General features: G+C 35.9%; 3 protein-coding genes across 4 annotated transcripts in view; 1 reads left to right on the forward strand and 2 right to left on the reverse strand.

Annotated features, from left to right (window-relative positions):
• LOC142349778 (UDP-N-acetylglucosamine transferase subunit ALG14-like) overlaps window positions 1-20908 on the reverse strand; it is a 163451-nt gene extending 142543 nt beyond the window's left edge. The window contains exons 1-2 of one of the 2 annotated variants that reach the window (XM_075401546.1): window positions 20576-20908; window positions 19104-19289 (exon numbers count right to left, since the gene is read on the reverse strand). In XM_075401546.1, coding sequence (XP_075257661.1) covers window positions 19104-19289; window positions 20576-20872 — 483 coding nt within the window. In that variant the 5' untranslated portion in view covers window positions 20873-20908. The remainder of the gene's footprint in view (window positions 1-19103; window positions 19290-20575) is intronic. The other variant, XM_075401545.1, reaches the window with a different exon arrangement.
• LOC142349625 (uncharacterized) overlaps window positions 1-25133 on the forward strand; it is a 343675-nt gene that overhangs the window by 181768 nt on the left and 136774 nt on the right. The gene's annotated exons all lie outside the window — the stretch shown is intronic.
• On the reverse strand, window positions 21047-23208 carry LOC142349777 (serine/threonine-protein phosphatase 2A activator-like). Its single transcript, XM_075401544.1, has 4 exons — window positions 22744-23208; window positions 22338-22679; window positions 21637-21806; window positions 21047-21270 (listed from the first exon to the last, which is right to left on the reverse strand). Exons 1-4 carry the CDS (start codon window positions 22967-22969, stop codon window positions 21100-21102), a joined length of 909 nt encoding a protein of 302 aa, XP_075257659.1. The 5' UTR covers window positions 22970-23208; the 3' UTR covers window positions 21047-21099.

A 25133-nucleotide genomic window follows, 5' to 3' on the forward strand; every position in this document is an offset into this window, starting at 1 on the left:
ATTATTTAAAGAAGTTGCAATTTTCTCTATAATTATAATCAGTTTTAAAATAGGTTTTATTGTATTGTGAAATATTGCAGTTTTCGGAATTTTTTTGGCTTAGAACTATTTGTATCGACTATGTGAACTGTGAATCTGCGAAAGAAATGGACAGAATAAGTTTATTTGAAAAAAAGTTGTCATTATTTAAAGAAGTTGCAATTTTCTCTATAATCGTTTTTAAAAATAGGTTTTATTGGATTGTGAAATATTGCAGTTTTCCGGCATTTTTGGTTTAGAACCAGATGTATGGCCTATGTGAACTGTGAATCTGCAAAAGATTTGCTCAGAATCTGATCATTTGAAAAAAAGTTGTCATTAATTAGAGAATTTGCAATTTCTCTATGATCATTTTTAAAATAAGGCTTTATTGGTATTGTGAAATATCGCAATTTTCCGGCATTTTTGGTTTAGATCCAGTTGTATGGGCTATGTTAACTGTGAATCTGCAAAAGATTTGGTCAGAATATGATTATTTGAAAAAAAGTTGGCATTATTTAGAGAGTTTGCAATTTTCTCTATCATCAGTTTTAAAATAGGTTTTATTGGTATTGTGAAATATTGCAATTTTCCGGCATTTTTGGTTTAGAACCAGTTGTATGCGCTATGTGAACTGTGAAACTGCGAAAGAAATGCCCAGAATGTGATTATTTGAAAAAAAGTTGTCGTTATTTAAAGAAGTTGCAGTTTTCTCTATAATCATTTTTAAAAATAGGTTTTATCGGTATTGTGAAATATTGCAATTTTCCGGCATTTTTGGTTTAGAACCAGTTGTATGAGTTATGTGAACTGTGAATCTGCAAAAGATTTAGTCAGAATGTGTTTATTTGAAAAGAAGTTGTCATTATTTTGTTTATTTTGTTTTGGAAAATTGTTCAAGCTTGGTTATTTTTACCATGCTATACCAGTTTTCCTAGAGTTTATTTCAGTAACTCCGCCACTGCCGGTCCCCAGCCCGGAATGAAAAAGGAGGAGGGTTTAAACCACACAGAACATACTGGAAAATCTCAAAAAGTCAGTCTTTAACTTGACTTGAGAAATTTTCCGACAACCTATATAGATTTCATCAATTTCTACAGGTATTGTATGAATTTGTATTTTTAAGGACCTGAGAGCAAAAGCAACGGTAAAACCTGGCTTGGCTCACGAACTTAGTTATGAATTTACCCTAATTCAGAGAAAAATCAGAGTCTGATTCAGAGTCTGATTCAGAGTCTGAATCAGAAAAATTCAGAGTCTGATTCAGAGTCTGAATCAGAGTCTGAATCAGAGAATTTCAGAGCCAAATGTGACATGATCAGACTCTGAATCAGTACTGAATTGTTTCTGAAAATCTTCCTGATTCAGTACTGAATTACTCTGAAAGTTAGGTACGGGTAATCATATTAGTGAAACAAGCTGCTAAAACAATAGGAATGGGGGAAAAATTATAAATCAGTACGCTCTTTGACCATATTTCTGTTAAGTCAATTTGACGAAAATATGAGAAAGCTTCAACTGAAAAACAAAATACTCCGGCCTCGAAATGGAAATATAACCGCGTAAAATTACCACAACAGTTGAAAACGAGAAAACAGTTCACAAAACGCCCACTAGCTATCAAAAAGTCAAACGTAAAGAAAGCTCCTTCAACATCTAATCCACAGCCAATTGCAAACACTGATTCGAAAAACGATTTAAAGCAAAAAAAGACGCTTGTAGTAAGACCAAGTTCACGCTTTGTCACGGGGGGGGGGACGTCCTCCCCGTGACGATCCGTGAGGTACATTTTTGAGGTCGAAAAATTGTGTCTCTCAATTTTGCCAGAGGGACAAAAACTTGTAAAATTTTCTCAAATTTGTGGGGACAAAAACTTGTAAAATTTTTGTCAATTTCGTGCGGTAAGAAAAACTTGTGAAATTTTCGTCAAATTTGTCCGGTGGGCAAAAACTTACGATATTTCCAACTATTTTGTGCGGTGGATAAAAACTTGTTAAAATTTCACAGTTTTCTGGAATTATTGAAAAACTTGTGAAAATTTTGCAATTTCTTGTGGTCTGTGTTTAAAGTTTTATGTAATATATCAACATTTAAAGCAAAATGAGTCCAATTTCGGTGGTTTTGATCCAACATCTGGTTTTAATTTTATAGTTTTATTGACCTTATGTTATCCCAGATTCGGGAGTGTGGGCAGATTGGAAAACCAATAAAACCAAGAAAACCAAGTGTCAGGGCTCCAAATTGAGAATTATTGTGTCTGGTATGAAATTTGCAGCTTCAGGTGAAAAGAAGCAACTTTGCAGAGAATAAGGAAGAAATATACGTATGAAAAGGACAAAATAAATGCTCAAAACTATGTGAAATGTTCCGAAAAAGTACTGAGAAAGTGTTTGAAAGTGTGCGGTAAAGCAATTCATCTACCACGTTTAAATGATGGGAGAGTTAGAAATCGAGGAAAAAAATGTGTATTTTTAGAGTAAAAATTGTTGTTTTTCGACAATTTTATGCAAAATACTTCAACAAAAATCAATTCCATTATGCACAAATTGTTTTGCATTGTGAATGACAGCTAGTGCAGACCGGTAAATTATGTAACACAAGGTGTTTGAGGGATAATGCAAATGTGATCACGTAATACAGTGTAAAACTTGGGGAAATTTATAAAAATTGACAAAATTTTAACGGGAAAACTGATGTCCGACTGAACCTCACTGCGTAACTTAGGCAAAATGATAGAATGAGCAGTCTATTTCCTTTATATTCTTAAGAAAACTAACTTCTCATTTTTTGTGAAGTTTGTTTTTTTTCTTTGCTTTAATAAACAGTTTTCTTGTTCTGTTCTTGTTCTCCTGATAGTTTCATAGCACTTACAATAACTATAGCTGTATGTCTATAATTTTCATCTATTTTTATCCAATCTGGACTTGTTTGGCCGACCTCTGATTTTTTGAAAGCAGACTGAAGATTAATTTTAAACTTGTGCATATGACAAAATATGTTTTTGATTTTTTGTTTCGCAAGTTTTGGTCTCGGCGTTTGTGATTTGTTGGCCGAGTTTTAGGAATTATTATGTTTACTACATGGGCCAACATGTGTCTTTCATTTCCATAAGCAATTCAGTGTAGTCGTCTCAGCTTCTCTGATTGGTAAGTCGAGTTTAAGCTTTTAAAATATTGCTTTTTTCCTGCATTTTTGGTTTAGAACTAGTTGTATGGGCTATGTGGACTGTGAATCTGCAAAAGATTTGGTCAGAATGTGTTTATTTGAAAAAAAGTTAACATTATTTAAAGAAGTTGCATTTTCTCTATAATCGTTTTAAAAAATAGGTTTTATTGGATTGTGAAATATTGCAGTTTTCCGGCATTTTTGGTTTAGAACTAGTTGTATGGGCTATGTGAACTGTGAATGTGCGAAAGAAATGGACAGAATAGGTTTATTTGAAAAAAAAGTTGTCATTATTTGAAGAAGTTGCATTTTCTCTATAATCGTTTTTAAAAATAGGTTTTATTGGATTGTGAAATATTGCAGTTTTCCGGCATTTTTGGTTTAGAACCAGATGTATGGCCTATGTGAACTGTGAATCTGCAAAAGATTTGCTCAGAATCTGATCATTTGAAAAAAAGTTGTCATTAATTAGAGAATTTGCAATTTCTCTATGATCATTTTTAAAATAAGGCTTTATTGGTATTGTGAAATATCGCAATTTTCCGGCATTTTTGGTTTAGATCCAGTTGTATGGGCTATGTTAACTGTGAATCTGCAAAAGATTTGGTCAGAATATGATTATTTGAAAAAAAGTTGGCATTATTTAGAGAGTTTGCAATTTTCTCTATCATCAGTTTTAAAATAGGTTTTATTGGTATTGTGAAATATTGCAATTTTCCGGCATTTTTGGTTTAGAACCAGTTGTATGCGCTATGTGAACTGTGAAACTGCGAAAGAAATGCCCAGAATGTGATTATTTGAAAAAAAGTTGTCGTTATTTAAAGAAGTTGCAGTTTTCTCTATAATCATTTCTAAAAATAGGTTTTATCGGTATTGTGAAATATTGCAATTTTCCGGCATTTTTGGTTTAGAACCAGTTGTATGAGTTATGTGAACTGTGAATCTGCAAAAGATTTAGTCAGAATGTGTTTATTTGAAAAGAAGTTGTCATTATTTTGTTTATTTTGTTTTGGAAAATTGTTCAAGCTTGGTTATTTTTACCATGCTATACCAGTTTTCCTAGAGTTTATTTCAGTAACTCCGCCACTGCCGGTCCCCAGCCCGGAATGAAAAAGGAGGAGGGTTTAAACCACACAGAACATACTGGAAAATCTCAAAAAGTCAGTCTTTAACTTGACTTGAGAAATTTTCCGACAACCTATATAGATTTCATCAATTTCTACAGGTATTGTATGAATTTGTATTTTTAAGGACCTGAGAGCAAAAGCAACGGTAAAACCTGGCTTGGCTCACGAACTTAGTTATGAATTTACCCTAATTCAGAGAAAAATCAGAGTCTGATTCAGAGTCTGATTCAGAGTCTGAATCAGAAAAATTCAGAGTCTGATTCAGAGTCTGAATCAGAGTCTGAATCAGAGAATTTCAGAGCCAAATGTGACATGATCAGACTCTGAATCAGTACTGAATTGTTTCTGAAAATCTTCCTGATTCAGTACTGAATTACTCTGAAAGTTAGGTACGGGTAATCATATTAGTGAAACAAGCTGCTAAAACAATAGGAATGGGGGAAAAATTATAAATCAGTACGCTCTTTGACCATATTTCTGTTAAGTCAATTTGACGAAAATATGAGAAAGCTTCAACTGAAAAACAAAATACTCCGGCCTCGAAATGGAAATATAACCGCGTAAAATTACCACAACAGTTGAAAACGAGAAAACAGTTCACAAAACGCCCACTAGCTATCAAAAAGTCAAACGTAAAGAAAGCTCCTTCAACATCTAATCCACAGCCAATTGCAAACACTGATTCGAAAAACGATTTAAAGCAAAAAAAGACGCTTGTAGTAAGACCAAGTTCACGCTTTGTCACGGGGGGGGGACGTCCTCCCCGTGACGATCCGTGAGGTACATTTTTGAGGTCGAAAAATTGTGTCTCTCAATTTTGCCAGAGGGACAAAAACTTGTAAAATTTTCTCAAATTTGTGGGGACAAAAACTTGTAAAATTTTTGTCAATTTCGTGCGGTAAGAAAAACTTGTGAAATTTTCGTCAAATTTGTCCGGTGGGCAAAAACTTACGATATTTCCAACTATTTTGTGCGGTGGATAAAAACTTGTTAAAATTTCACAGTTTTCTGGAATTATTGAAAAACTTGTGAAAATTTTGCAATTTCTTGTGGTCTGTGTTTAAAGTTTTATGTAATATATCAACATTTAAAGCAAAATGAGTCCAATTTCGGTGGTTTTGATCCAACATCTGGTTTTAATTTTATAGTTTTATTGACCTTATGTTATCCCAGATTCGGGAGTGTGGGCAGATTGGAAAACCAATAAAACCAAGAAAACCAAGTGTCAGGGCTCCAAATTGAGAATTATTGTGTCTGGTATGAAATTTGCAGCTTCAGGTGAAAAGAAGCAACTTTGCAGAGAATAAGGAAGAAATATACGTATGAAAAGGACAAAATAAATGCTCAAAACTATGTGAAATGTTCCGAAAAAGTACTGAGAAAGTGTTTGAAAGTGTGCGGTAAAGCAATTCATCTACCACGTTTAAATGATGGGAGAGTTAGAAATCGAGGAAAAAAATGTGTATTTTTAGAGTAAAAATTGTTGTTTTTCGACAATTTTATGCAAAATACTTCAACAAAAATCAATTCCATTATGCACAAATTGTTTTGCATTGTGAATGACAGCTAGTGCAGACCGGTAAATTATGTAACACAAGGTGTTTGAGGGATAATGCAAATGTGATCACGTAATACAGTGTAAAACTTGGGGAAATTTATAAAAATTGACAAAATTTTAACGGGAAAACTGATGTCCGACTGAACCTCACTGCGTAACTTAGGCAAAATGATAGAATGAGCAGTCTATTTCCTTTATATTCTTAAGAAAACTAACTTCTCATTTTTTGTGAAGTTTGTTTTTTTTCTTTGCTTTAATAAACAGTTTTCTTGTTCTGTTCTTGTTCTCCTGATAGTTTCATAGCACTTACAATAACTATAGCTGTATGTCTATAATTTTCATCTATTTTTATCCAATCTGGACTTGTTTGGCCGACCTCTGATTTTTTGAAAGCAGACTGAAGATTAATTTTAAACTTGTGCATATGACAAAATATGTTTTTGATTTTTTGTTTCGCAAGTTTTGGTCTCGGCGTTTGTGATTTGTTGGCCGAGTTTTAGGAATTATTATGTTTACTACATGGGCCAACATGTGTCTTTCATTTCCATAAGCAATTCAGTGTAGTCGTCTCAGCTTCTCTGATTGGTAAGTCGAGTTTAAGCTTTATTACCGTCTTGCACATGTTTGAACACGTTCTGATTTATTATCAAAGACAAGGTGTGGTCTCTTTTATAACCATAAGCAATTCAGTGTGACCGTCCCAAGTTCTTTGATTGGTCAGTCGAGTTTAGGCTTTATTACCGTCTTGTTTATGTTTGAATACGTGTTGTTTTTTTTTATCAAAGACAAGGTGTGGTCACAAGCTTGAGTTTGTGTTTAAAAAGAAAGTAGTATGTCGTCGTCTCAAGATTACTTTGATTTGTATCACGCTATCGCATGCTCAATAGAATGTGTATACTGTTTACTGTGTTAAATTAAAAGTGCAGTGAAAGCAAAAATTTAATTTCAAGTGGAACAATGTGTCTTAAGACAAAAATGGAAAGAAATGTTAGGCTATATAACACGGAACAAACGATACTAACAAAATAGTTTTCACACTAGAAGATCTCAGAAACAAAAGAAACAATGTCTTTAATTGAGTTCTAGAAGTTGATATCAAGTTTTCGTTTCTTTGGAGCAAAGCAAAGGCTCATTGGTGGCGTCTCAAGACTGCTGCTGGCATTTATGGAAACTTCCGCTACCTCGGTAGCTGAGGGCGCTGGCGTTGAGTCTGGTAGTGGATAATTTGACCGAGTTGTAATGTCCGGACTTTCGCGGCTGGTTGGAATCCGCCAAAAACTATCGATAATTTCTAGGTCCCGCCAATAGCCCTCCTGATTTTCGTATAGAGGAATCTCTTTGATATCATAGTCAAAGAATTTTCCTAACATTTTCATCTATCGTCTCTGGATTGATCACAAATTCTCTTACGTAGCCGGTAACATGATCGATCGTGTACTGTGATCATTTCAGCGGCTTTTCAAATCTGAATGATTGGATATAGTCAAAAACCACAATTGGTAGTGCCATGTGGTTAATTGTAATCCACTCCTTGTCCCGCAACTCTTCTTTAACAATAACGACTTTCGCTTTTTTTAAGTTTCATATGCTATTGTTCTCAAATCAGGATTGGCCTCTTCTTTCAAAAAAATTGCAACCGGAGACATGTTCAAACTTTGAAGACAATGTTGCGGTTAATGAATTCTTTTGGTAGTTTATCAGGTCGTGAAAACTTTTGGTCAGATTTTCTATATAACCAAAAGCTAAAACAATTTGTTCTAAAACTTAAGAATTGAGCATCAATCTATATCAACTGTGCTATATTAGTCTTTGGAAGTCACGTTTTGAGAATAATTAGACTGTTAGCAATAGTAAAGAAAGAGAAAAAGAAATGAGGAAAGACTGAACAGATTTTGCAAACAATTTAAATTTGTTGTGGAGCAAAGATTTGGATTTTGTGAGCAAGCAAGCAGTATGCAAGAATTGAAAGAAATGATTACAAGTGTTGGATTGTTTTTCCTACTTGTTTAGACGTTTTGTTTCTAAGAACAACTCAAAACAATACTTGTCAAGTAGAGCATAATAGTTGGATATATTTGGTTTTTATCTTAGCCAATCAGTAAACAGCAAATTTTGAAGTTTAACCTTATGTCTAGTAAGGCGATATGAGAGTGACTACAGACAGTGTACGAATTCGTTGTTCTATGTCTTATCATAACTAATGGGAGAACTCGTGAACAAACAAAAACAACATGCAGTTAGCATTGCGGTTATTGGTTCTAAGTGGTTAAAATCATAAAAATAGAAACTCGATAAGTTAGTCTGTCGCCATTATTAGAATGACAAAATCTTATTCACTCGTTGTTTAAAGATTGTTAATAATAAATGGTTTAGACTCTTCAGAGAAAAGCATCAAAAATTTTGTAGGGTTGCAGTTTGGTAAGTGAAAAAAAAACTTGGCATGCGTTTTGATCAACCAGTTGTTTGTAGAAACTGTTTGGAAAACATTCACGAGAAACACTTATCCATTTCCACATGTTAAACTGAAAAATGAGTAAGATTGAACTATTTCCTGGCACCAAGTGAATACTTTAGTGAGTTGGACTGCTTTGATCATGATATTGCTGTAAAGTTGCGTCCATATGGAGGTCTAATTGGCATTGACAATTCATCTCTCGACAAGTATCTAAAAGTACCAAAATTTTACGTTTGCACGCTATTTTACACGACGCAGGCGGTTTCATATACGAAGTATATAACCAAGGACCTGGTTATTCTTATATGCTTCTGTGGAAAAGCAGCAATTAGCGGGCATTCGTCGGGAATATTATTTTGCTTATATATAAAGATTTTTCATTCGTCAATTTTTCACTTATTGGAATGCTGAGCAGCGAAACGGTTGTGTTAGACGTTGAAGGATTTCGTCACAGAAAAAAATTATTGTTAAAGAGTTTGGAATTTGTACTGAAGACTACATCGACTGTGTGTCATTTTTACCACCAGTGTGAGTTAACAACAACAAAAGCAATCCTTCAGTTGGTTGAGTAGAAATTTGCACGGCATTGAGTGGGACACAGGAAATAATCCCTATATTTATCTTACACAAATAATTCAAAGCGTTCGCTTGCGGAATCCTGGTGCAATATTCTACGCTAAGGGAGAGGAAAAAGTAAAATTTTTGTCAGAATTGCTTGAGTGCTCTATTATTGATCTGAATTCACTCTCCTGTCCTTCGATATCTGTGAACTATTTTACACAAAACTGTCAAAATCATTCAAAGGTCAAAAACATTTTCAACGAACATTGTGCAAAAGAAAGCCATTTTCTATTTCAACTGGTTAACAAATGAGAGAGCAATTGACGAAAGTGGAAGCACCCTTGTCACCGAGTTCAACAATCTGCGCCTTGATTACGGAGGACGGGAATCTGAGTCTTTCAATTTCCAGACGAAACCATAAAAACCGGAAACCAGTTTTTACAGAGAAAAGTTAAATTTTTGCTGACTGAGGACGAAATTCGCTCATTTACTCATTCAGTATATTATATTGAACCTTTTCGTCAGTGGAGAAAGCAAAATGTCAAAAACTCAACCCAGAGTCTGTCCTCCGAGACTCTTACTGATGTCGAAGCATCCGGTTGGTGAAGAAATTGACAAGAACGATCCTTTACTGCCAAAAGAGATTCAACACTTGGTGAAGGAAGAAAGGGTGCACAAAATTGTTCATTATGACAAAACTGAGAGACTCTGAGTCCTTTATGGTTCATATGAAAGACTTTCTAACTGAGTTCAATTGCTATGAATTGTTTCATGTAGAGTGATTTTTTTCTCAATACATTTTTTTAAAAAATTTATTTTGTCTCAAGATGGAGGGAGTAACAGTTGATCAAGTTGACGCTGTTGAAGAAAGTTTTTTTCGAAAAAGAAAGTAGAAGCAAATCTTCATGGAAATTTTGTAATCAAACAACGTTGCCACGGTCAGAAGTTGTTTTTTTCGTTCAAATGTTTGTTATATTACTGCTAATTTCACTTTGCATTGTTAAATTAACCGTTTTAAAACCAAATTGTGAAGAAACATCAGTTTGGATATCAATATTGTCAAGTTTAGTTGGATACATTTTACCAAATCCAAGAACTGAATAATAAGATTATATCTACGCAAGATAGGGTCTTCATGGCCGTTGTAGGGTCTTCAGGTTGTGGCAAAACAGAGTTAATTTTCAAAATGCTGAGTGGAAACACTTTTTACCCAAAATTTAACGTTATATTTCTATATAGAGAAATGCAAAAGATATACATCAAAATGGAGAAAACACTTGATGTTACGCTTAAAAAGTACGCCAATTTGACATTTTTGAATAGCCTTGCAAACTGTCTTCTGATAATAGACGACTCATGCGAAGAAATTTACAATGACAAAGAATTTGTTAAATTGGCCACTGCAGGGCGTCACAAAAACATTAATGTTATTAATATAAAGCACAACTTTTATCAACAGAGCAAGTGGTCTCGTACAATAGACTTGAATACAACACACATCATTTTGTTCAAATCAGCTCGCGACATTCAAAAATTCGAATTTTTAGGCAAACAGTTGAACCTTGTTAAATTTTTAAAACATTGCTATCAAATGGCAACGAAAGAACCGTTTGGGCATTTGCTTATTGATCTTGACCCAAAAAACTTCTGATTTTTTACGATAGTGTTCAAATATTACTGAGCTAGGTCTGACAGTTTTCTATCTTCCATCTGATAAAGCAGAAACAACTCCTCTAACCAATGAAAGAGAAAAAATTATCTATACTGAAGCAAATGGTGCATTTGCAGCCAAGACAGTCAAGGAAATATTTGCGTATTTGTGATAGTGATGTCATACTGGTTTTGTGTGAATGTCTTCTTAATGTTTTACTGGGCTATTTTAGAGTGAAAGAAAGAGACTGAGAAAAGTACAGACACATATTTGAAGGCGTTCAAGAAAAATTCATTAACGGATAAACGACGAGCACTTTTACTAACAAAAACCGGTTTCGAACTGATTCAACTCATTATTAAATTTTGTTTCATCCATTTGAGTTAAGCGATGTCAACTGCTGAAGAATTTATTTTGATTCCCAAAAATCAGTTTATGAAGGAGCAACCATATTCCTCACAAATTCTAAATGATCCCAGAGTTCAGCATACAGGGGCTCAATTTTCCTTTTTGAACCGTATGCGACCAAATGAAAGCATTGACAAAGAGAACCAAGAAAATTTGGATACAAGGGAAGCAGCTGATCCTACTGAGTTGTCAAAATTACATGCGGACACAATTCTTCGAAATCTCAGCATGCTATTGCCAGCGAAATTTACCAGGACAGAAAAAATAGTTAACCTCATTAAAGAATCGAAAAAAGTTGATATAGACGAAAATGAAAATTTCATTGTTGATGGAACAGCAACAGGAATAAATGTTCCCATTTTTCTCTATGATTTGCAGCAACCGACTAACAAAATATTAAATCCAAATTATTTCAAGATCGTAGAGGCTTTAAATATTAAAGAAGACTTGGTGATCAACAGTAATGTAAAAATTGCGATCCGGAAAAGAACTCAGAGTTACCAAACAAAAAAGAAAAAGAGAACTTTTGCGCCAAAAAGAATCAAGCAAAAAGAAACCAGCCAATTACTTACAGAGGAATCCTCAGACGCCGGAAGTGGTTTCGAAACCTCAAAGGAAGACAGAACTCAGCAAGAGGAGAAGGACTGGGAGTCCTTCGACGAATAAAAAAAAATTGCTGGAGTTAAAATAAACGAAAGGACCCGCAGCATACGGAAGCGTAAAAAATCTACAAAAGAGCACAAATTTGAAACCAAGTAAAGTGAAACTTTCTAGAGGGCCAAAATGCCCACACAAAGCCTAAAAAATATAAACAGATTTCCAACACCGAAAGTTATTGCTTACGACATAAATGAGATTTGTTCACTACACTTGGCTTATGCGGATAAATTAGCAAACGAGAACAAAGATGTAATATACTTGTTGGTTGCGGTGGACCGTCTCTCACGTTATCTACGAGTCGAACGCTTAAAATCAAAGTACGCCACAACACAGCAGATGCGTTTAAGAAAAAGATTAAGAACAAGCAACCTAAAAAAATGTGGGTAGATGCTGGTACCGAATTTAAGGGCTCCTTCAGCACAGAAACATACGATCGCTCAAGAATTTGATGTACAAGTATTTAGAGGACAAATGGACATACTCGTAAATTAATAAATTGCAGAGCTTTATACAAACCATTAACACTAGAGTCAACAGGGTAACGAAATTGGCGCCGAATAAAGTAACAAAGAAAGACGTTCTTTACTTGATATCAATAATTTTTAATGCTTCAGCAAAACTAGTTCGTCGACCAAAGTTTTACGTTGGGGACTTTGTGCGAATATCAAAAGCGGATCTCCCTTTTAGAAAAGGATACAAGCAAACATTTACCAACGAAGTTTTTGAGATTTACGATATACCTACAACAAATCCCCCTACTTATGATCTCATTGACGCATCCCAAGAGCCAGTCAAAGGAAAATTTTATGAATTAGAGTTGGTCAAAGTTAGAGACAATAGTAGTGAAATAACATAACATGAATGAATTCACGGTTCACTTAGTTTCATCAGCCTCTATGAATATTTTTCCTCAAAACACCTTGTCTTCTCTCAAAAACTATTTCAACGAAGAAATTAATTTGGAGGGGGATAGACGGGTTGCACTAAGTGAAATTATGTTCCCGGCAAAAATAAATCAAGTGAACAAAAGTGATTTGAAGATATTTTCTTCTGAAGGCCTTAATCTTTGAGAAAAGTATTCCATTTGATGCTGTCTCCAGACCATACGTAGGAGAACGAGCTATCATTGGAGTTGGTTCCTATGAAAATCGTGACCATCTTTTGAGATCCTTTAAAAAAACAGCTACCGGATTGCCTCATTTTGACTATCAGTTTAACAAAATCAATGGGGTTTTGTTCCTCTTTTTTTTTGGTAAAACCGAAGGGCTTACTTTTCCGGATAACAAAATTCGGAGTATACTAGTTTTCAACGGTATTCATGTTGGGTCTGGTTATCATATTGGATACAAGATGTTGGAAACTTTTGAAAATCTGACCAAGAAAAAACTTTTGCTGGTGATCATCCTTTTGATTTGTCTGCAGGGAAGCAACAGATTTTTATTTACGTTAACATTATTGAGTATCAATACGTTGGTGATACTAAAGCTCCTCTTATTCGAGTCATTGATTCAAAACAACGCCTGAAAAACGGTAGCCCCTGCGAAATAGAGCCAGCACACAGAATTGTTTTCAGCAATTTGGAATACAAAAAGTTATTATCAAAAAACTTTCAGTCAATTGAAATTCAATTGCGGACAGAAACCGGACAATTAGTTCCATTCGCTGGAACAGGAAAAGTTATTTTGACTTTAAATTTTTTAAAATTCGACTAAATGGAAGCCTACTATCAACAGCAAACAGTGTCACCATACTTTTCAGGACACTATCGCCAACGAGGAAGTGGTTTTGGGGCTCTAGCAGCAGGTATTCGCAGAGCCGCCTTATCGATTGCAAGAAAGTTTCTTTGGCCTGTAGCCAAAAAGATTGGACGTGAATTAATTGTTCAAACAGCTCCTGAGCTGGTAGATGTAGTTAAAGAAAAAGACTCCAAAACAAGCAATAAAGTCTACTGTGCAAAAAACTTAAAGAAAACAAAAACAGGGGCGGATCAAAATCAGGAAGAATGCGTAAGTTGAAAACCAACGATGAAAAGCCAAAACAAGTCATTCGTAAGAAGAAGCCTTTGACGAGAAGTCGGTCAAATTTCTCTTCTAAAGTTCAAAATGATTACGAATTTACTGCCCGCAGAGGCAACACACACCATACTTGATTTGTTTGAAAAACAGCCTCTGCTTATTACCTTTGACAATGCTTTCACTCAAAAAGTCGGACCCATCATATTCTCCGGACGGTCCAATGCTTGAGTTTGAAGGTTTGGGTGATCGGAACAATTTCATAGATTTACAAAAACTTCTCCTTGAAATTAAATGCAAAATCTCACGAAACAATGACGGCGATTTAAGGACAGGATATGATGCAATAAATACAGACCCGCAACACTTAAGCAACAACGCATTACATTCTTTATTTTCAGAATGCACTGTATCTGCTAATGGTGCTAAAATTTCCAACCCAAACGGAAACTATGCGCACAAAGCATTCATTGAAACGGCATTTTCTTCAGGAAAAACTGCAAAAAACATGGCTAGTTTGTCAGGGATATTATTACGGGGATGAGCCAGCTAAAATCGATGGGACCGATGGTCGCGCGGACGACGTAGCGGCCAGAATAGCTCTTGTTGCTAATTCCCAGGAAAACTATTTTATTGGAAAGCCGGCTAGTGATATTTTAACTTGTGATAAACACCTATTTTGTGATGTTAATCTGAGAATTTCATTTAGAAGGTCTACAAATGATTTTGCTGTAATTTCAGAGTCAAATAAACATTGCAAAGCTAAAATAATTGAAGCTAATCTCTATGTTAGAAAAATGACAGTAGCGGATCATGTATTGACGGCAATTGAGAAAACTACTAAAAACGCCTGCCGTGTATCGCTATAAAGAAGTATTACCACGAACTTTTTTAGCTACAATTGGAATAGGAAGTTGGAGCCATGAGGACATTTTTTCGAAGGAACCTGTACGTATGGTAATTGCAATAGCAACAAATCAAGCATACCTCGGAACTAATCGCACTAATCCTTTTCACTACCAGAAATTTAATTTGAGCCAGATTGTTTTTTATAGAAATGGTCAACCTATTGTTGGAACTCCGGTGTTAACAACTTTTAACCACCGCATTTACTTCAATACTTTGGAAGCCTTGGATTGTGGGCATGGCATAACTCTGGACAACTATCCCAATCACTTTATTCTAGCTTTTGACTTAACTTTAACGCAAGAGACTTCAAATGATTTCATCCATCCCGAACTTACAAATTGCTCAATTTTGGTTCAACTTTTATTTGACGGAGCATTGGCAGCCAACGTAGAAATTTTATTTCTGGGCGAAAGAAGCTCAACGTTTTATGTTAATTCGGAACGCAAGGTGACAAAAAACTCAATTATAACCTACCCCACCGATGGATAGTTATGAAATACGCTATTTGATAGGAAAATGTATTCATTTGAAATATTATTTTTATGGAGTTTTTGCAGCAGACAATTTTCCAAAGCTAACAAGAAAAGGATTTATTGTAGTTAATGCTTCACCAGCGCAAGATGAACGAAGTCATTGGATGGTTATTTTGTTTCACGAAAACAAAGTTTAGTTGGCTGACCCGCTTGGAATCCCGATACAAAACCACCAAATATTGTATTCCCGTCTGGTACAGTTTTACAATGAAGTAACTCAAGTACTCAAACTTCAGCCAGTTCAAAATCAAAACTCTGTGGACTTTTTTGCATTTATATTGCACATGTGATGTTTGGTTATGGATATCCTTTGATGTTGAATATGAACAATAATGATTTGCTACGCTTTGCTAATCATATGCCCTAACATTTTTTTAATTAACTTTTTTTGCTCGCTCGATTCTTTCTTCAAAGACAACAGAACAAGAAAATTGTTGATTAAAAGACTTCGATTCCATATTAAAATTTATCAAAATCAAACTATTATCAACATGCAAACAACCATAGCCACTATTTAATATATCGAGTATTTTTGAAAGCTCACCGTACATACCACCATTATAAATACTATAAAATCTTTCAATCGTACAAGTAGGCAAAAAGTCAGTTTGCGTTTGAACATCCAGTGTCATTATCTTGTTGACATTTGGTAATTTCTTCTTAGAAATTGAAACAGTTAGATTGTGCTGGTCGTTGTACCTGACTGCCTCTTGAAGTTTTTCCATCACTTCACCATAATGCACTGTGAGAAGACCCCCGAATGAGCAATTGAAAACAAGTGAAGATACATTGTATTGCATATGGTTTAGAAGAAGTATCCTTGAAGGACTGCGGCAATTGATCAACAGCAGCAATGACATGGTAATGAAATTGTTGTATTTTGCAAGGATCTTCATTTTTGTGCTGGCTGTATGCGAAGTTTTTTGTAAGATCAGAATCAAATTGAGGCTCACCATTGCAAATAAAATATCGAAAAAAGTTTTTGGAATTGTCGAAAATATTCAGGCGTACGTTCAAACATTGCTTCAACCATTTTCTTTTGCTATTTAATTCTCTTTATCACTCTGAGGCTTTCTTGATTTTTTTGAATCTGCAACTACGACTTTGACCATTCGTTTCTAAACTGTAACCAGGCTGTAACTTCCTTTTGCCAGAACTGCTCTGCTCGCTCGCAAACTTTGAGAGAGTTATTCTTCTGATAGCATCAATATTTTCTCCCACTTCCTCAAATTCCTGCATAGAGACAGTGAGTTTTTGGTTGAAGCGATACCGTTGTCTCCGTTTTCTTTTTTCGAAAGTTTCAGCGATATATAAGTTCCAGTATTATCATATGTTTTCACACAGGCAACTACATATGGATTTTCAGAACGCGCTATATCATGATAAAAATCAAATTAATCTTCAGACGACGACATACTGCTTTCTTTTTAAACTCAAACTCAAACTTGTGACCACACCTTGTCTTTGATAATAAATCAACACGTGTTCAAACATGTGCAAGACGGTAATAAAGCTTAAACTCGACTGACCAATCAGAGAAGCTGAGACGACATTGAATTGCTTATGGAAATGAAAGACACATGTTGGCTCATGTAGTAGACATAATAATTCCTAAAACTCGGACCACCAATCACAAACGCCGAGACCAAAACTTGCGAAACAAAAAAATAAAAAAAAAACATATTGCCATATGCACAAGTTTAAAATTAATCTTCAGTCTGCTTTCAATAAATCAGAGGACGGCAAGACAAGTCCAGATTGGATAAAAATAGATAAAAATTATAGACATACAGCTATAGTTATTGTAAGTGCTATGAAACTATCAGGAGAACAAGAAAAGAACAAGAAAACTGTTTATTAAAATAAAGAAAAAAAAGAATCTCCTTCACAAAAAATGAGAAGTTAGTTTTCTTAAGAATATAAGGGAAATACACCGCTCGTTCTATCATTTTGCCTAAGTTACGCAGTGAGGTTCAGTCGGACATCAGTTTTCCCGTTAAAATTTTGTCAATTTTTATAAATTTCCCCAAGTTTTACACTATATTACGTGATCACATTTGCATTATCCCTCAAACACCTTGTGTTAAATAATTTACCGGTCTGCACTAGCTGTCATTCACAATGCAAAACAATTTGAGCATAATGGAATTGATTTTTGTTGAAGTATTTTGCATAAAATTGTCCAAAAACAACAATTTTTACTCGATTTCTAACTCTCCCATCATTTAAACGTGGTAGATGAATTGCTTTACCGCACACTTTCAAACACTTTTTCAGTACTTTTTCGGAACATTTCACATAGTTTTGAGCATTTATTTTGTCCATTTCATACGTATATTTCTTCCTTATTCTCTGCAAAGTTGCATTCTTTTCACCTCTGACGCCGCAAATTTCATACCAGACACAATAATTCTCAATTTGGAGCCCTGACACTGAAGTTTTTTTGGTTTTCCAATCTGCCCACACTCCCTAATCTGGGATAACATAGGGTCAATAAAACTATCAAATTAAAACCAGATGTTGGATCAAAACCACCAAAATTGGACTCCATTTTGCTTTAAATGCTGATATATTACATAAAACTTATAAAGAGATTGAAATAAAGAAAAGGTAAGTCAGTTATGTTTTTCAAAAACCCATTAAAAGTCCTTTTGACTAAAAAAGGGTTTAAGAATTTTGAAATCAACTTAATGGACCCCAAGTTTTTCAATAATTCCAGAAAACTGTGCAATTGTAACAAGTTTTTATCCCCGCACAAAATAGCTGGAAATATCGTAAGTTTTTGCCCACCGAACAAATTTGACTAAAATTTCACAAGTTTTTCTTACCGCACGAAATTGACAAAAATTTTACAAGTTTTTGTCCCCACAAATTTGAGAAAATTTTACAAGTTTTTGTCCCTCTGGCAAAATTGAGAGACACAATTTTTCGACCTCAAAAATGTATCTCACGGATCGTCACGGGTGGGGACGCCCCCCCCCCCCGTGACAAAGCGTGAATTTGGTCTTACTACTGACGCTTTGAAAAAGCCGCACGTGAACAAAACTTTCTCACGCTTAGCGATATTTTTCACATCTACTCTTATCGCGCTTTCAAAAATGCGGTATAAACAGGAAACCACTCTCTTATCTGCTGTTCCATTAATATCTACATATTGAGTAAACTGAAGATTTGTGTGCGTGCATTTACTTTTAGAACGTGATCCGAAATAAACTCGGTAAAACACATGGCTAGAAAAATTCCGAAAACGACTCGAAGAATCGTCTCTGCCAAAAAACTGGGGTGAGTGGGGGTGATTGGTTACTCGGGGGTTAAACTTTCAAGATTGAGAGCGCCTTTCAAACCATGAAATTGTCTCCTCAAAACAGTTTTGGTGAATCGCTTTCTCTGAGAATGGTTAGGCGTAAGGCTATACGAACTTAATGCCCTCCGAACGTTACATGCTTATCCCGTTTTTGAGGACGAAAGTCAAATGGGTCAGACGAAAAATCGGTCAAGCGATAAATCGCATAAAAAACATGAGACTAACATAATTGTTACAAACTTCGCTTGAGAGCAATTCATAATCTCTACAAAATTTTCTTTAATGTTAAAACGCTGCTTGCCAACTATCATTCCGAGAAAAGAAATTACTTCGTCTGCTTCATCGGTCAACAAAATTATCAAAAATTTTGCACACTTATTTGTTCGCTGTCAAAAATACGGCATGAGCAAAACACCACTCTCGGCTCTTCAGCAATTTGACTCCTCTTCGCATTACGCCTCTTCGAATAGTGAAGACTTCTCTAAAACTTCTCTTCGAGCCATAAAAAGACACTCCACCGATACTCATCTTTGAATCGTAAAAAGTAGCGCCCCGCTATTTAAAAAAATACAAAGAAAAGGCAGCTAGCTAATCGCAGCTAATAAAAAGAATGCAGGCTATAGAAGAAGCACAGTCAATGCTTGAACATTTTAAATACCAAATCACAATTGACCAAGTCTGTTCATTCGAAGCGCATTCGTTATCAGAGCTATTAATTGAAAAGAAATTATATTCGACTAACAATGACAGCTGCTAGACATGCTGGTAAACATGTTCCCGGTCCATTGACCAAGAGGAGATCAGGATTCACCCAGAGAGCTAGGGGCACAGTGTAGATACACGCAATGATAGTTGAAAACACGGAAGAGAGATAGCTCTGCCCAACTTCACGACTTCGCGGAATCAATTTGATGTATTTGGGATCAACCTGAAATTGAAAAAAAAAGTACAAAATAATTCGTCATAACAATGTGTTAATTTCTTTGGGCAACAAAAGCTGATAAACACACTTAATTAGCTTTCATACACGACCATTTGATATCGGATAACATAGCATGAGAAACCTGCTTACGCAGCTTACGTTGGACATTAGACGGCGTTATATTGTATCAAGAGATTCAAAAAACCAAGGTAACACAAGCCCAAACTAATTTTCTGATTTTAATTGAAACTGGGTTCTTTTTCGTGTCTCTAGGACAAACACTTCATTAGATATGACGCAATTACGTTCGCTGAGCTCAATTATTGACGTTTTGTTAAGTTTTCTCTAGTTTGGCAAAATCTTAGCATTTTCGAACATGAACGGTTATTGGCAATTGGTAAAGTTACGTATGCAAAACTACAATCCAAACGTGAATTAGCCTTAAAATTTCAAATAAAACTATGCTATCTGAATCATATGGATTGGCATTAAATATTTAACCTTTGGTTATGGTAGTAAAATTTACACATGTGAATTGAATATCAGAAATTTGAAATTAAAAAACCTTTCAGTTTTCTGTACAGCTGGCCAATAATAGAATTCCATTTTGATGTTGATAAAAAGCAATAATAAAGCTGAGCTTCAGCTCTTATTTTAGGGGTTCCCCGTGCAAGAAGTCATCGTGCCAAGTCACCTGCACTCTGAGGTTTTCACTCTCTATCTGAACAGCGTGGAATAAGGTGTCCAAATTACTAATCAAAGTTGGGCAACTCGGAGAAATCCTTAGACTCCTTAAGGCAATCATAAGGCAGGCTCAAAAGAAGATTTAAAAAATCACGTAACGATTCAAGAAAATTTCCTTTTGCATTTAAGATTGACGTTAACGCTAGAACAAATGATGCAACTATCCAAAAGTGGGCAACTCCAGTCCTAATTATTGTTTTCAAATTGAAACAGAACGAGGTAAACGATTGTTTTTGGCATGTATTCTGTCACAATTAACAGACAAAAAGTTCTGTTAATCAGAAAAGTCAAAAGGGTCAAACAAAAAATCGCATTAAAAAGTCCAAAGGACTAATATAATTGCTAACCATTTTGTTTGAGAACAGTTATTATTCAAAAGTCAATTGACAAAAAATAGCAATTTCAGTAAAAAAAAAATTAAAGTTCTGTGTTTGAACCTTTGCATCATATATATGAACATATACTTGAATATTTCCATATTTTGGAACAAGAGCTCAGGGTCAAAAGATTTTTTTTAGCAAAAATCGATTCAATAGTCTAATACATACCGATCTATGATTGATCTTTTTGATTGACATCTTGTCCGTGTTGGCCACAAAATAATATCGGGGTGAATAAGTCTCAATTGGTAAAACATCTATCAGTCTCAACATCTCAGTTGTATGACCACCTGATCCAAGAACTATCAGCGTCCTCTTAGGTCTTATTGCTCCCGATTCATACACGCTACTTTCATCCCTGAGAGAAAAGGGAGTTTTGGCTTTTAGCTTAAGGTAGAAGAAGCGCATTAGATAGAGCGCTATCACTAGCGAGGCTAAGAATGTTTGTAATAAATCTAACGCCATGAAAACCTGAAAAAGAAAGCCTCAAACCTAGTACGTCGAAATTAATAACAGTTCATAAAAGACTTCGAACCGTTTTCCAAAGGAAATAGAAATCAGAATAGATGGAAATCAGAAAACCGTTCAACAGTACAGTTAGTTATAATCTTGACTCAAAATCTTCAAAAAACTCAAACATGCTTTTGAAAATTTTAAATTACGGTTTCATATTTACACAAAGTTCTCTAGGTTTATTCAAATTTGAAAATGGATCCAAATAACAAGTGTTGTACAATTGGGAATTTGGAGAGTACTTCTGCCTGGTACATTTTCATCAGTCCCTGTTTCACTTTCTTCCAATGTGGCACAGCTGAGATGTTCCACAGTTGATTAGAATGCTCTGAGAAGGGGCCGGTCTTAACCTACAAAACAAATGTTCACTTGATCGAGTTAGGAACTATTCAGGAAAGAGTTAGGAAAGATTTAGTTTTTTCTTGAAGAAACCACAAGTACGGATTTTTAAAATGCATTAAATAAATATTAAGAGACAAATAAATTATTACACTATCATTGCAGATACAAACATGCGAAAAACGATTGCCTATTTTTTATTGGTATCTCTAAAAAGCACACGAATTTCACAAACCGAGAACTGATACAAACAATTTTAGTTCAAAAAAACGTCTCGCCAATTCTTGGAACAGCCAGGCAGACTTCACAGATGTAAATAATATTCTCGTAAAATAAGAGCAATTTTTTGGTTAGAAAGAACTATTTAACGATCTGACCTTATTTATATGATCAATTGCAGCACAGAACAAATAGTTATCTTTGTTTTTGGACATCAACTCAGAATCTGGAATGTCCTTCGGCTCTAGAGCGGAACCAGCCAACTGGCTGGCACCAAAGTAGAAGGGCAGGAACTGATAATCGTCGAGACTGTACACTCCGTGGGAACCTTGAAATCGAAGTAGTTGATTACATGAAATTAAACAACCCACTAACGTCGGGCGAATTGATCTCAAACGACCAGCGAGCGGTTGGCTTCGACAGTAGCTAGTAGTGTGGCTAGCTTTAGCTTAATTGAAGAGGCGTTAGGTGAGAGCAGCAGAGGGTGCACCGGGGGGGGGGGGGGGGCTGGTTGCACGGGGCCCTTATGGCCTGACGATGTACAGGGGTTGGGATTGGGGGATGCGGGGGGGGGGGGGGGGTCAACCTCTAAGAACCGCCCCTCACATAAGTATAAGTCTCCAAAACAGTTTGTGAATCGCATACTTGAAGAAAAGTGAGCTGAAAGGCTCTAGGAGCACTTAATGCCCGCTGGGAGCTACATGTTCATCCCGTTTTTGAGGGATCTCCAATGGGTAAGACGAAAAATCGGTCAAACATGAATAATATAATTGCTACAAACTTAGTTTGAGAGCAATTAATTACATTTCAGTCAATAGAGGTTGATAACCGCTTCATTATGTATAATAATGTAACTTACCGGCGGGCTCCATGCAATAACGCATTTGCACTTTTCTTACAACATCCATGTACTTCGTGAACACAAGATTTACCAAGCTCATATTACAATCTCCACTCTTTTCTGTCGCGAAAACTCCCAATTTGCTCAGACATAACAAAAATATCATGAAGTTCATCTCATGGCCAGTTCCGTAGTCAATTCTAGATTTATTGCCAAACGAATCAACCCAGTAGCAGGCAAGCTCAACTTCAGCTCCTTTTGAGCTTTCATTCAGGAGTTTAGCACAATTTTCTTCCGCTTCAGCGGACATTTTGTCAAACCAAGTTCGATAAGCTGCATTACCAAATCTTTGAGGTTGCACTAAAATATAATACGACTGACATTATGTTCCGCAAATTGATTCCATTCCTTACTCAAAACTCACCAATAGGTTCAGTTTCATCGCATATCCGTGCCAAACAATCTAAATTCTCCAGTAAAATTGAGATCGTTCTATTTTCACCGGATGAAGTAGAATTTTGCTTTCCATTTACAGACACACTTAAGCCAGAAATAAAATTGACATAATCTTGGTAGGCAGCACTTTTGAGCCATGTACTCAAATCCATAGGTGACTTAATTTTCCTTTCGGGCTTCCGAAAAGCACTCATGATTTTCGTTTAACGAAAATTCTTTGCTCACATTTAAAGACCAATCAACTACCTAAAGAGGGATTAAAAAGGATTACTTTTCTGCTATCTCAGAACATCATAAGAAATATAAAGAGAGTCAGTCTATTTTACTCTAGTTTAAGTCTTCAAAAAAAGTAAAACACTACGGGACTTGACAACATTGGAAACATAAAGCCACACTTAAGCCACTACCTCGACACTGTAGTCAACACCCTTCCTCAACCAGCTTAGTTCCTCTCAATTTAAAGACCTTCTACTTAAAGACCTTCTACTTTTCAGTAACATCTTGGAAGGAAGGTACAATGTCGACTTTTCGAAAGAATTCAACATCACCAACAGCGGTAGAAGGAGACGTGTTGTGCTTCCAGACACTAGATTTGAAATACAGAGGCAAAATTTTTGGTATAGGACTGGATTCAGAATAAACGTCGTGCAAAGAGCTCTTGATTTCTTTAACCCGGAGAATCTGAAGAACAAACTTATTGAACACATGTGGAGTTATTTTAATAGACATTGGACTGAAAACAATCCCTGTACTTGGATTTTTATTTGTTTATGTACAAACTGTCGTGCCAATCCTAGATTGTAAACGCGGGGTGTGATTCCCCAGTGGCATATCCACGAATTCATAATAATAATAATAATAATAATAATAATAATTTATATTATATCATTTGTATCTTTCACCTCTCTATCCGTATGATCAAAATAGTTGCGGCAAGTTCCCTTTATCATTCCATCAACAAGTTAAAACCATCAGAACAAGAAACTTTCTGACATTGTTTACTCTTTCCCTGGCCTTAACCTAGACCCAAACACATCAAACTATTGTTACGATTATCTTACGTCAGCTCCTTTGAGAAACCGAAACATTATTATTTGGCGCGATTTTCTGAATAATACTTTAACCTCTCATCCCAGGAAGAAAAACACCCCTCAAACGGTTGACGAATTGATCGAAACTTTGAAGACTATTCCCAACCTCTTTTGTGTTGTCACCTGCCAACGCGAAGGAGCGCCTTATATCTTTGACAAACTAGTAAAGGCTCTAAAGTGTTACGTAATCGACGTGACAAAGCACATAATTAGTGCCTCCGAACAAACCGACGAGTTGGTATTAGCAGAATACCGAGAGCTCCATCAACACCCAGACGTGGAACTGCAAAGCCTGGCATCAGTACTACACTACAACACTGACATCAAGCGAATCTTCATGACACGTGGTACGAAGCGACGATCGGCTAGTGAACGACGGGAAGCCAAACGAAGGAAACTGTAGATCACGTAGGCGTGCTTATTGAGTCTTTGGCTCTAAGCCCCTACTGGTTCTTGTTCACTTGAAAAGCTGTTAATCTTCTAAGGCGCGCTTATTGAGTCTCTGGCTCTGAGCCCCTGGAAGACGTCTAAACACAATACCCGCCATCGAAGGAAGTTAATTTCCGATTGTTGCTCTACATGTGCCAAGAAAATTCCGAAAAATGAAAGCTCTTTTGAATGCTTCTTTTGTGGACGTCAAATGCACCTAACAGAGAACTGCACAGGCCTAAGTGAAACGGCAATGAAAAGAGTCTTGGCCCCCGGAAAAAATGCCCTACTGCTTCGTAACGCTTGCGTTGAAGATAAACGCCAAGAAAAGTTTGCCGATGCACTTCAAGAGCATGCGACGGTAAAAGAGCACCAGGAAAACCAAATGAAATACCTTGAGTGCGAAATGACTGACCTCAAGAAAGCTGTCTCTGAGATCAAGTCGTTCATCACAAGCAAGCCCCCAATAGAAGCAGTCCCCACGGTTGTACCAACTCCAAAACCTGAAGCGCCACCGAAACCTGTTGAAGAGATTGACGGCATACGAATACGTGGAATCCCTGAATCAAACGAAAAAGAAGCTAGACTACGTCAGGAACATGATCTTGCCCACGTTCAGAAGTTACTGGCGCACGTCGAGGTCAATGCGGATATTGTAGAAGTGATACGGCTGGGGCGGCACGAGAAGTAAAAAACTAGAACAATACTTTTGAAGATTCCGAATGCCTATTAACGATGAATGATTTTACTTTCTGCGAGAAAACTGAAAAACTTTGGCGAACATGTGCTTTTGAGTCGACAACTAACAGAGGAAGAAGCTGATTGTGAAAACCAAGCT

This window comes from Convolutriloba macropyga, chromosome 11 (assembly GCF_964194025.1).
Source record: "Convolutriloba macropyga chromosome 11, txConMacr16.3, whole genome shotgun sequence".
Classification (NCBI taxonomy): Eukaryota; Metazoa; Xenacoelomorpha; order Acoela; family Convolutidae; genus Convolutriloba; species Convolutriloba macropyga.

Excerpts from the sequence above, each read along its gene's own strand:
- LOC142349777 (XM_075401544.1), bottom strand. The coding sequence starts at position 22,969 with ATGAGTGCTTTTCGGAAGCCCGAAAGGAAAATTAAGTCACCTATGGAT. Across the intron at positions 21,807-22,337 it reads TTATTGCATGGAGCCCGCCG|GTTCCCACGGAGTGTACAGT; the intron begins GTAAGTTACATT and ends TTCGATTTCAAG. Across the intron at positions 21,271-21,636 it reads CAATTGATCATATAAATAAG|GTTAAGACCGGCCCCTTCTC; the intron begins GTCAGATCGTTA and ends TTTGTTTTGTAG.